General features: G+C 51.2%; 1 protein-coding gene across 7 annotated transcripts in view; it reads right to left on the minus strand.

The window, feature by feature from the left end:
• Positions 1-3,745: 3,745 nt before the first annotated feature.
• The window catches only part of SPTAN1 (spectrin alpha, non-erythrocytic 1), a 119,844-nt gene continuing 109,841 nt past the window's right edge, over positions 3,746-13,748 (minus strand). For all 7 annotated transcript variants that reach the window (XM_076056043.1, XM_076056041.1, XM_076056047.1 and 4 more), the window contains 5 exons: positions 10,267-10,463; positions 9,273-9,326; positions 8,848-8,994; positions 6,567-6,714; positions 3,746-5,710 (listed from right to left, as the gene is read on the minus strand). In XM_076056043.1, coding sequence (XP_075912158.1) covers positions 5,585-5,710; positions 6,567-6,714; positions 8,848-8,994; positions 9,273-9,326; positions 10,267-10,463 — 672 coding nt within the window. In that variant the 3' untranslated portion in view covers positions 3,746-5,584. The remainder of the gene's footprint in view (positions 5,711-6,566; positions 6,715-8,847; positions 8,995-9,272; positions 9,327-10,266; positions 10,464-13,748) is intronic.

Raw genomic sequence — 13,748 nt, forward strand, 5'->3', positions numbered from 1 at the left:
GTTCGACGGCTTGTGCACCAGATCTTATTTATTCACGATGTACTTACAAAAAAATCCGCAGACTACCTGCTGGATCTCCTCTCTGTTTCAAAGAACAAATTTGACCTCAGGTCTTCGCTCATTTACCAGCTTCACATTCCCTATTGGCGTACAAAAACTGGAGGAAGGGCCTTTGCTATTGATGCCCCCAGGGTCTGGAATGCTATTGCCAATAAACTTCAACTTGAATCACTACCAATGAGATTTTCACTCAAAACTGCTCTAGAGGAGTTGTACACCCCTAGCTGCCTATTCATTGGCGTAAAATAAAATAAAATGTTTTCGCTCCGGATGACGCTGCAAAGTATTATCTGTATTTTGATTTAGCGTGCTGATCTTAAAGGTGCATTGAAAAATGTGACACTCCGACTGATGCTTCTGTTGTTGTGGAGTAACTCATGCAGCCAGCTATGGCTCTAGGATTTGGTGTTACATGTTATTTATGTAGTTTATTGTAAAAATTCGGTCACAGTCCCTGTGATCACTGTTACGTTGCAATTATGGCTTTATTTTTTGGTGATTTCGAAAACGTTTTTTGGTTTGGACATGATTGTTTTTGTTGTAGTACGGAGTTAGACTGACGGCCTTAATCTAAGTTTTCTTGTGGTTGTTGTTGTTGTTTGACTTGCATCCCACTGGGATTTTTTGCACGCAGCGTTGGTGTACGGTGCTTTTTTTTCAGGAATATTTTTGCTGTTTTTTTGTCCATGGATTTTCTGTTTGCGCAGTCACATAGTCACTTTAAGATGTTTTTCTTGTTCGTGTTTTTTGTTTGTTGTGGTTGCACCCGATTCAAGAGCCGAATGGCTCACAGGGTTATACCAAAATAAACTGAAACTGAAGCGAGGCCACGTGACGCTGGGGGAGGGTGGGTTGGGGGGTCGGTCACGTGGTAATGAGGGGGGGGGGAGGGTGGAGAGAGGCGGGGCACGTGAGGAGGGGGTGGGGAGGATCGTTAGCGCGCGTGATGACGTCACCGCGCAAACATCCACGCCGTGACGTCACGTAGCTACGAAGCGACGTCACCGCGTAAAATAACTTACGCGGCGACGTCACCAGGTAACGTGCGAGGTGACGTCACCGCGACCCCATCCCGACCCTGACGATGCCTGCGGCTGCTGTATATTTGGAGTCTGCGTCTCTCTCTCACATCATCATCATCACGGTGGCTAGGAGATGTTAACTACCTCGCCTGGTATACAGGAGGTCGTGGGTTCGATCCCGACCCTGACGACGCCTGCTGCTGCTGCTGCTGTAGATTTGAAGTCTGCGCGTTCATCCCCGCGGTGGCGTGCATTTTTGTCCGGGTCCTCCCCTCCACATTCAGAGTCTTTGGCTGCTGCTGTAAATGTCCACGTGATGATGATGACGTCGACGACCATAAGCCACTTTGTGTTGAGCCGCTATCGTTTGCGATAGCCAGGAGGGGGGGGGGGGGAGTCGCTTCTGAAGAAGCGCGACACGCAGCTCAGTCGGGGCCCTTAACCTGGTAAATAAAAAGTTTAGTTTTAGTATGGGTCTCGATGAGTATGGGTCTTTGTGGGTCTCTATGGGTCTCGATGAGTCTCTGAGTATGGGTCTCGATGGGTCTCTATGGGTCTGTATGGGTCTCTGAGTATGTGTCTCTATGGGTCTCTATGGGTCTCTGTGGGTCTCTATGGATCTGTATGGGTCTCTGAGTATGGGTCTCTATGGGTCTGTATGGGTCTCTATGTGTCTCTATGGGTCTGTATGGGTCTGTATGGGTCTCTGAGTATGTCTCTATGGGTCTGTAGTATGGGTCTCTGTGGGTCTCTACGAGTCTGTAGAAAACACGTTCATAGTAAAATCTGTGACTTCAAAGCTTTCGTGACTGCAGGAATGCATATTCTTTGGGTCTTTCCGTAAAGCCACGTAGATAGAAGTAAAATAAGAATTAAAATATCACGACGTTTCGATCGCAACACAAGCAACTCGTCTTCAGCTGGGAACGGCGACTGCTTGTGTTGAGATATTTAATTGCACGCTTTTTATTGTTGTATCCTCAAATCTTGTAACGCAATTTTAACCCACTTCCCAATGTGGTTTCGACTGCAAACTTGGTAAACTTATGTCATACTTCTTTGGTTCCATAGAATTGATAAAATAAAATAATATCAATTTATTATTTTATTATCATTCTACGTGACTTTACCGAAAGAACCAAAGAAGATGAATCATTGCAGTCACGAAAGCTTTAAATCGAAATTATGTCATACTGATGACAATATTATATTCTATCGTTAGAAATATTTTTTTTATTATTTTTCAACATTTTTTAAATGTATATTCTTAGTTCTTTCGGTAATATATATTATTATTTTGTTGTTTCCCTTCAACGTGACTTTACCGAAAGAACTAAGAATATGAATTACTGCAGTCACGAAAGCTTTAAATCAAATTTTTTTAAATGGTTTCGGCTTGGCTTTAATTGTCCACGCTCAACTGACGTTGGCTGTAATTGGACCACGGTCCCCTTACGTTGTGGGCAAACTTCGGGACCCACTTCCTGGAGTCGTGGGGGTTCTTCCATTACTAGTACGGGTACATTTCATTAAAGCGTATTTAATTTTTTTTTTAATATTACTTTTTCTATTTTTCGATACACGTGGCTTTACCGAAAGACCCATAGAATACGTTTATATAGTATTGGGCTGCTGCAATAATGTCCACGTGATGATGACGAGCCCACTTTGTGTTGTGCTGCCATCATTTGCGATAACCGGGGGTGGGGGGCCGTTAACCTGTTAAAATAAAATAAAAAAAACTTGAGCTATTAGTTCAGAATCTTTCATTATTACTGTGGAGGAGGAATTCGATGTTTAGGGACGAGCGGAACTCTTGTCCAGAACGTCGAATTCGTGGAGAAATCCTCCCGTTACGTTCCTGAAATCGAGGAGGGGGGGGGGTAGATGTTTCAGGAATGAAACAGGAGTATCGCTCCACAAATCTGTCTGTCGCCTGATGAAGCTGGTTGTCATTACTGGCGAAACGTCGTACTCAAGATTGCCAATGTTGTGGCTTGGGGGCCGTCCATAAATGACGTCACACGGCGTCAAAGTCAGACCCCTCAAATATGACGTCACAAAGCTCTGCCCCCCCACCCCCCAAAAATATATAAAACATGCTTCAAATCGCTTTAAACTATTGTCATTGTAGTGCGTATTTAATGTGGCGCTGCACTCTGATGTTGTAGGTGAAAACATTTATTTAAAAAAGTATTTAAGTAGAACGCGTTGTCTATATTTATTTAAAGTTGCGCATTTTGATGTGACGTCACATTTCTCAAACCCCCCCCCAGGTGCGTGACGTCATTTATGGACGGCCTCTTAGCTCTCCAACACACGTCACTATCTCTCATCACTTCACCTCTCATCACTTTCTATATTTGGAGTTTGCGGTGTCTCTCCTCCCCCCTCCCCCCGTGGCTAGGAGATGTTAACTACCTCGCCTGGTATGCAGGAGGTCGTGGCTATCGATCCCGACGATGCCTGCTGCTGCTGTAATATTTAGAGCTTGCGTGTCTCTCTCTCTCGTCGTTGCATCGTTTGTGACGGCCAGGTTAGCTTCTCACAAATAGAAAAATAAAAGAGCTGCACACAGAGCGCCGAGTAGGGCCCTCACCCGGTACTATTAAACAAGTTTAAATCGTACAGCTTTTAGAGAAGACGCGGCGGCGGAGTGCTGGTGGGTGTGCAAGCGGATTTATTTGGACACGGACGAACAGACACGCGCACACACACACACACGTGCTAAAACTACGCGCGCCGGCGAGACTAACACCGTCAACCCCCCCCCCCCCGCCCACGAGACCGAGCCGACCGAAATCACCGGGCCCACCGACTCGCCGACCGGAGCCGGAGGCCTCGACAGGAGGTCGTGAAAACTCTTTCTTTAAAACTGCTCGTCGTTGTGTTTAGTGTTGTCGTCCTTCCGCACCCCCCCCCACACCCCCCACTTACCGCACCTCCGATTTGGCGATGGTTTGGCCACGGCACGGTGGCGCGCAAAAGGAGTTCAACCAACAACCGTGCCGGACGTCAGGGTAGCGGCGGCGGCAGCAGCCGCCGCCTTCCCCCATCGTCGTCACCGCCGCCGCCAACCACATCGGTCAATGTGCCAATTCCATCCGACGAGAATTGTCGTCGTCGTCGCCGCCGGCAAAATCACCGCCGTCGTCATCATCATCACCGCCGCCGCCAACGCCATGAGCCAACGTGCCAATTCCATCTGACGAGAATCGTCGTTGTCGTCGTCATCATCGCCGCCGTTCAAAAAAAGACTTGGTCCATCCCCTCGCCCGTGGACCGGACGGAGACTGTACGGAGACCGTACGGAGACCGGACGGAGACCGGACGGAGACCGTACGGAGACCGGACAGAGACCGGACAGAGACCGGACAGAGACCGGACAGAGACCGGACAGAGACCGGACGGAGACCGTACGGAGACCGTACGGAGACCGTACGGAGACCGGACGGAGACAGTACGGAGACAGTACGGAGACCGTACGGAGACCGTAGTTGCGACGCTCACTTGCCGTCTCGCTCTCTCTCGCTCTCCCGACCGACCGACCGCGCACCGCATTTTCCCTAAAATCACCGCCGATTTACACAGCCGATTTACACAGCCCTGCACCGGACGACGACGACGCCGCCAACACCGCCGGCCACGCACCGATTTCACCGATTAGAGGCTCTCGTCTCATTGCGGGGGAGACAGGCGGTGGGGGGGGGGGGGGTTGACCGGGTGAGCCCGGCGCTAACGGCGAACAGAGCTAACGCCGTCGCAGTGCGACGGAGACTACTACAACTACTGCAAGAAGCGCGATGCAGCGGCGTGCGGTGAGAGATGCGCGCCGCTGAGCTGTGGTTAGCGAGCGTGCTGCAGGGGTTGGTGTGTGTGAGGGTTTGGGGGTTAGTGTGAGTGGGGGTTAGTGCGTGAGTGTGAGTGGGGGTTAGTGTGTGAGTGGGGGTTAGTGTGTGTGTGTGTGAGTGGGGGTTAGTGTGTGTGTGTGTTCCATGCGAGTGAGTGTTCTGTGTGTGCGAGTGTTCCCCAGGGTTAGTGGGTGTGTGTGAATGTTCCTAAGGGTTAGTGTGCGTGAGTGCGCTGTGGGGTTAGCGTGAGTGAGCGTGAGTGAGCACGCTGTGGGGTGAGCGTGAGCGCGCTGTGGGGTGAGCGTGAGCGCGCTATGGGGTGAGCGTGAGTGAGCGTGAGCGCGCTGTGGGGTGAGCGTGAGTGAGCGCGCTGTGGGGTGAGCGTGAGTGAGCGTGAGCGCGCTGTGGGGTGAGCGTGAGTGAGCGCGCTTGTGGGGTGAGCGTGAGTGAGCGTGAGCGCGCTGTGGGGTGAGCGTGAGTGAGCGCGCTGTGGGGTGAGTGTGAGTGAGCGCGCTGTGGGGTGAGCGTGAGTGAGCGCGCTGTGGGGTGAGCGTGAGTGAGCGCGCTGTGGGGTGAGCGTGAGTGAGAGTGAGCGCGCTGTGGGGTGAGCGAGTGCAAGGAGGGATTGGGGATGGGGGCGGGGTGGCCGTGCTAGTTTTGGAAGAGCGAGCGCGTGAACTCGATGTAGTCAAAGGCGCCGGGCAGCTCGCGACCCTTGCCGTCGCAGTACGGCTTCATGTGCGAGATGCAGTAGTCGGCTTGCTCCCGCGTGAGGTTCTGCTCCCGCACAGGTGGGGGGGGGGGGAGACACATACGGAGGGTGAGCACACAAGAACAAAGATCCCCACCGTGTAGCCTCAACAGGCTGCAGGGGCAAGAGCCGTTAAGCGAGCACCGCCTGGTGCACGAGGGGGTGGTGTGGCCAGCACCACGCCCGGCAGCCTTTGTGTCCCCCAGCGGCGAAATTACTAAGCACCGCTACACCAGGTACTCATTTTGAGGCTGAGTCGACCTAGGGCATGCCCGGGACCGGTTCAGATAATCGTCACCGGTGTTGGCCGTGGGCGGGAATCGAACTCGGGACGCCGGGTTCGCAGCGCGGCGTAGCGCTAACCGCTAGACCACCGCTCCCCACTGTAAGCACACACACACATGCGCACACATGCGCACGAACACGCGCGCACACGCTTGCCACCTATTAGCGCCTACGTCGTACGATGCGCGCGAGAGGAAGTCCAATGCACGTTCATACGTGCTGGAAAAAAGAGCTTTGTAGCTCATCGGATTCTTCGGGTATAAAGCAAGATTATGACTTACATACACACACATCACCACCACCACATACACGCACACACACACACACGACACCTCCATGTAGCGTGAACAGACTGTAGGGCAGGAAGTGGGGGTGGCAGTGATAGAGGGGGGGCGACGTTGTCGCGACTGACCGGTGAATGACGGCTGTGGTGTGTGTACGTGCGGTGTGTTTACGTGTACGCATGCGTGTGTGCGTGCGGCAGGGGAGCACGGAGATAGTGATGTGCGTGTCGTGTACGTACGTACGTGTGTACGTGTGTACGTGTGTACGTGTGGCGTGTGCACGTGTGGTGCGTGCGCGCGTGCGTTGGGGCACCTGGTACAGCTCCTCCTTGGTGACGAAGGGCTTCCCCTCGGCGCTGAGAGCCCGGAAGGCGCTCTCCACCTCGTCCGACGACTTCACGTTCTCCGTCTCGCGGCTGATCATGAACGCCATGTACTCCTGCAGCGACACCTGCCCGTCCCTGCAACGACAAAAACGCCACGCTCGCTCGCTTGCCCGCCCGCCCGCCCATCCGATCGCGCACTCGCTCTCTCGCGTAGTCACCCGCTCGCCCGCCCACGTAGTCACGCACTCACCCACTCGCTCTCCCAATCACGCACTCGCTCGCTCACCCGCTCGCTCTCTCGCGTAGTCACACACTCACCCACTCGCTCACTCGCCCACTCGCTCTCCCAATCACGCACTCGCTCGCTCACCCGCTCGCTCTCTCGCGTAGTCACACACTCGCCCACTCGCTCACTCGCCCACTCGCTCTCCCAATCACTCACCCGCTCGCTCACCCGCACGCTCTCTCGCGTAGTCACACACCCACTCGCTCTCCCAATCACACATTCGCTCGCTCACCCGCTCGCTCTCTCGCGTAGTCACACACTCGCCCACTCGCTCACTCGCCCACACGCTCACCCGATCACACACTCGCCCAGCCACCCTCGCGTTGACGTGCCGACTCACTGTGTACCGGACCTCAGCACAAACTGATTCCTGCTGCCACTCAATGCACAGGTGCCCAGTTCCCGCACTGCCCTAGCCTGTACACAGGAGGTCATGGGTTCGATCCCGACCCTGACGCCTGCTGTATATTTGGAGTTTGCATGTGGCTAGAAAATGTTAACTACCTCGCCTGGTATACAGGAGGTCATGGGTTCGACCCCGACCCTGACACCTGCTTTATATTTGGAGTTTGCATGTGGCTAGATGTTAACTACCTCGCCCGGTATACAGGAGGTCATGGGTTCGACCCCGACCCTGACGCCTGCTTTATATTTGGAGTTTGCATGTGGCTAGAAGATGTTAACTACCTCGCCCGGTACACAGGAGGTCATGGGTTTGATCCCGACCCTGACGCCTGCTGCTGTATATTTGGAGTTTGCATGTGGCTAGGAGATGTTAACTACCTCGCCTGGTATACAGGAGGTCATGGGTTCGACCCCGACCCTGACGCCTGCTGTATATTTGGAGTTTGCATGTGGCTAGGAGATGTTAACTACCTAGACCGGTATACAGGAGGTCATGGGTTCGATCCCGACCCTGACATCTGCTGCTGTATATTTTGAGTCTGCGTGTCTCCCTCTCATCATTATCACGGTGGCTAGGAGATGTTAACTACCTCGCCTGGTATACAGGAGGTCGTGGGTTCGACCCTGACCCTGACGCCTGCTGCTGTATATTTGGAGTCTGCGTGTCTCTCTCATCATCATCACGGTGGCTAGTAGATGTTAACTACCTTGCCTGGCCTACAGGAGGTCGTGGGTTCGACCCCGACCCTGACGCCTGCTGCTGTATATTTGGAGTCTGCGTGTCTCTCTCCTCATCATCACGGTGGCTAGGAGATGTTAACTACCTCGCCAGGTATACAGGAGGTCGTGAGTTCGACCCCGACCCTGATGCCTGCTGCTGTATATTTGGAGTCTGCGTGTCTCTCTCTTTCTAATCATCATCACGGTGGCTAGGAGATGTTAACTACCTCGCCTGGTGTACAGGAGGTCGTGGGTTCGACCCCGACCCTGACGCCTGCTGCTGTATATTTGGAGCCTGCGTGTCTCTCTCATCATCATCATCACGGTCGCTAGGAGATGTTAACTACCTCGCCTGGTCTACAGGAGGTCGTGGGTTCGACCCCGACCCTGACGCCTGCTGCTGTATATTTGGAGTCTGCGTGTCTCTCTCCTCGGGCTTTTTCCCCCCTCCGTATTTAGAATCGACATCAGGGGGGTTGAGATTATATTTGGCTGCTGCTAGAAATCTCCACGTGATGATGATGATGACGCGGGCGGTGGGGTGGGTGAGGTGGGTGGGGGGGTGGGGGTGGCCGGACCGGCGCGACCAGGGGCGGAGCCAGGGGAGGGGGTGTGACCGGGGTGACATTCTGCGTATAAGTGTACGACACTCGGTCTGGCGGACTCCGTGCAACTGCATCGTCAGAGCGTGTCGCCAACCGACGGCGTCTAGCTCAACAGCCCGACTCTCTAAATCACTCTTGAAATTAAAATTTGTTGACTGTCACCCCGGCCTGAAATCCTGGCTCCGCCCCCGGGGCGCGACGACGACGGGCGGGAGGGAGGGACTGCGGCGGCGGCGGCGGCGGCGGCGTTACCGGTTGGGGTCGACGATGTTGAGGATGTTCTGGAACTCCGGGTCGGGTTCGCCCTCCTCCACCATGGGCAAGTCGTAGCCCAGCGAGCGAAGGCACGACTTGAACTCCTGGTGGTTGAGGCGGCCCGAGCGGTCCTTGTCAAAGTGCCTGGCGGACGTGTCGCGGTTGTGGGGGGGCGGCGATGGGGGGGGGGGGGTGGCGGGGGTTACTCGTGCGTGCGTGCGTGCAAGTGTCGGACACACGCCACGTGTCGGAACACACAAGTGGAACCGCGTATGCAGGGAGGTCTCGGGACAGACCCCTACAGGTGCCACGGGTTGGCCGACTGAGATGACCGGTAGACACACACCCGGCTGTACCCCCTACTGAACGATTCACACACACACACGTGAGTGTGTGCAAGCGAGCGAGAGGGGGCGACTCACTTGAACATCATGCTGAAGTCCTTGAGGGCCTCCTCTGTGACGCCCGTCGTGTTCCTGCAGACACGCGCACACCGGCGTCACCCCCACGGCCAGTGCTCCGAGCGCGTGCGTTGTGTGTATGCGTGTTTTGTGTGTGTGCGTGTTGTGTGTGTGTGTGCGTATGTGGCGCGTGTGTGTGGTTACTGCGCGGGTCCACGTGGAGCGAGTGTGTGGAGCGAGTGGTGAGGACCGAGCGAGCGAGCGGTGAGGACCGAGTGAGCGAACGGCGAGGAACGAGCGAGCGGTGTGACCGACCAATGCGAGCAAGCTGTGAGGAGCGAGCAAGCTGTGAGGAGCGAGCGGTGAGGAGCGAGCGATGCGAGCGGTGACGAACGAGCGAGCGGTGAGGACCGAGCGAGCGAGCGGCGAGGAACGAGCGAGCGGTGTGACCGACCGATGCGAGCGAGCTGTGAGGAGCGAGCGGTGTGACCGAGCGATGCGAGCAAGCTGTGAGGAGCGAGCGGTGAGGAACGAGCAGTGAGGAGCGAGCGATGCGAGCGGTGAGGAACGAGCGGTGAGGAACGAGCGAGTGGTGAGGACCAAGCGAGCGAGCGGCGAGGAACGAGCGAGCGAGCGGTGAGGAACGAGCGAGTGGTGAGGACCAAGCGAGCGAGCGGCGAGGAACGAGCGAGCGAGCGGTGAGGAACGAGCGAGTGGTGAGGACCGAGCGAGCGAGCGGCGAGGAACGAGCGAGCGAGCGGCGAGGACCGAGCGAGCGGTGTGACCGAGCGATGCGAGCGAGCTGTGAGGAGCGAGCGGCGAGGACCGAGCGAGCGGTGTGACCGAGCGATGCGAGCGAGCTGTGAGGAGCGAGCGGCGAGGGCCGGGCGAGCGGTGCGAGCAGAGTGAACGATCGCGGAGAGCGGTGCGGTGTGAGCTAGCGAGCGGCGCGAGTGACCGAGCGAGCGAGCGGTGCGACCGAGCGCGAGCGGTGAGAGCGGTGCGACCCTCTCACCGGGCCTGTATCTGCTGCTCCAGGTTGTGCTGCATGCGCATGCCCAGCTGGTCCAGCTGGTCCCACTGCTGCGCCAGCCCCACAGTGCTGTGCTCCGTGTATTTGTTGTCCAGGATGAGTGCCTCCTCCATGGCGGCGCCCAGGTCTTCGATCTTCTTCAGCTGGCTCTTCATGGCGCGGATCTCCTGGTGCTTGCGCTGCACGGGCGCGGGGGGCAGCGGGAGAGGGGGGGGGCAGCGAGGGGGGGGGGGGCAGGGGGGGTGCGGGGCAGCAGTCATGCACGCCAATCAAGCAGTGAGAAACGCCTTTCTTGTTGTTGTTAGTTTTGTTGTTGTTGTGTTAGTTTGTTGTTGTTGTGTGTTAGTTTGTTGTTGTTGTTGTTGTGTGTTAGTTTGTTGTCTTTCCCCCCCCCCCCCCACCACCTCCGATAAGCACAGTTGGCTACGTATGGTGCGGAAGAAGTTCAACACACGTACATACATAATGCACAATACACTACACAATACACTACACTATACACTACACAATAGACTGCACTATACGATACACTATACACTACACTATACACTACACTATACACTGCACTATACACTGCACTATACACTGCACTATACACTACACACTACACTATTATACACCACTATACACTACACAAGTATATACCACACTACTATACACTACACTAGTATATACTACACTACTATACTAGTATGTACCACACTACTATACACTATACTAGTATATACCACACTACTATACCCTATACTAGTATACACTACACTACTATACACTACACTAGCTTATACCACACTACTATACACTATACTAGTATATACCACACTATACACTATACTAGTATATACCACACTACTATACACTACACTAGTATATACTACACTACTATACTAGTATGTACCACACTACTATACTAGTATATACCACACTACTATACTAGTATATATCACACTACTATACCCTATACTAGTATACACTACACTACTATACACTACACTAGTATATACCACACTACTATACACTATACTAGTATATACCACACTACTATACACTACACTAGTATATACTACACTACTATACTAGTATATACCACACTACTATACACTATACTAGTATATACCACACTACTATACCCTATACTAGTATACACCACACTACTATACACTACACTAGTATATACCACACTACTATACACTACACTAGTATATACTACACTACACTATACACTACACTAGTATATACCACACTACTATATACCACACTAGTATACACCACTACTATATACCACACTAGTATACACCACACTAGTATACACCACACTACTATACACTACACTAGTATATACTACACTAGTATATACTACACTACTATACACTACACTACTATACACTACACTACTATATACTACACTACTATATACCACACTACTATACACTACACTACTATACACTACACTAGTATATACTACACTACACTATATACCACACTACTATACACCACACTACTATACACTACACTAGTATACACCACACTACTATACACTACACTACTATACACTACACTACTATACACTCCACTACTATACACTACACTACAATACACTACACTAGTATATACTACACTACTATATACCACACTACTATACACTACACTACTATACACTACACTACTATACACTACACTACTATACACTACTATACACTACACTACTATACACTACACTACTATACACTACACTACTATATACTACACTACTATACACTACACTAGTATATACTACACTACTATACACTACACTAGTATATACTACACTACTATACACTACACTAGTATATACTACACTACTATACTAGTATATACCACACTACTATACCCTATACTAGTATACACTACACTACTATACACTACACTAGTATATACCACACTACTATACACTATACTAGTATATACCACACTACTATACACTATACTAGTATATACCACACTACTATACACTATACTAGTATATACCACACTACTATACCCTATACTAGTATACACTACACTACTATACACTACACTAGTATATACCACACTACTATACACTACACTAGTATATACTACACTACACTATACACTACACTAGTATATACCACACTACTATATACCACACTAGTATACACCACACTACTATATACCACACTAGTGTACACCACACTAGTATACACCACACTACACTAGTATATACTACACTAGTATACACTACACTACTATACACTACACTACTATATACTACACTACACTACTATATACCACACTACTATACACTACACTACTATACACTACACTAGTATATACTACACTACACTATATACCACACTACTATACACCACACTACTATACACTACACTAGTATACACCACACTACTATACACTACACTACTATATACCACACTACTATACACTCCACTACTATACACTACACTACTATACACTACACTAGTATATACTACACTACTATATACCACACTACTATACACTACACTACTATACACTACACTACTATACACTACACTACTATACACTACACTACTATACACTACACTACTATACACTACACTAGTATATACTACACTACTATACACTACACTAGTATATACTACACTAGTATATACTACACTACTATATACCACACTACAGTAGAACCCCGGAGATTGAACGCACCAGAACTCGAACAAATCGGTGTTTGAACGATATTGAAGTATTTCTGAACATTTTGTTGCCCCGGAAACCGAACGAAATTCGGAGGTCGAACGGCAATCACGACTTGAAATAACCTGCACGGCTGAGACGCGTGTGACCAGCAGCGTGCATGACGCTTGCTCAGACAAAGGGGACTCCCCTTCCAAACAATAACACCACCACCACCTCCTCACCACCTTCCACTCAAGCCATCAACTCTCCTCACTACAGGTAAAAGTGAAGCCCAATGTTCATTTATTTCATCTATTCCATTTATTTATTGTGTTTCTTGTATGATTTTATGCGTGTAATTACTGTATACTTCGTGTAAAAATGCTTTATAATGAGATATTTCTTGTGTCTGGAACCAATTAATGTCATTGGCATTAATTCTTATGGGGAAAATGAATTCGGCGTTCGAACAAATCGGTGTTCGAGTGGCCTTCTGGAACGAATTAAGTTCCATCTCCGGGGTGCCACTGTACTATACACTGCACTAGTATATACCACACTACTATAAACTACACACGACGCTACACACTACACTATACACTACACGATTATACACTACCCTGCTATACACGACACCACCATACTATTTTGAAAAAATTTTCTTTAGAACTGCTGTTTCTGTGCTTAAGTTTGTTGTCCTTCCCCCGCACCTCCGATTAGCGCGGTTGGCTACTGACGGTGCGAAACAAGTTCAACATACGTACACTACACTATACACTACACATACAGAGATC

The sequence above is a fragment of the Petromyzon marinus genome, chromosome 74, assembly GCF_048934315.1.
Source record: "Petromyzon marinus isolate PM22_M1 ecotype Great Lakes invasive population chromosome 74, UKy_Petmar_22M1.pri1.0, whole genome shotgun sequence".
Taxonomy (NCBI): domain Eukaryota; kingdom Metazoa; phylum Chordata; class Hyperoartia; order Petromyzontiformes; family Petromyzontidae; genus Petromyzon; species Petromyzon marinus.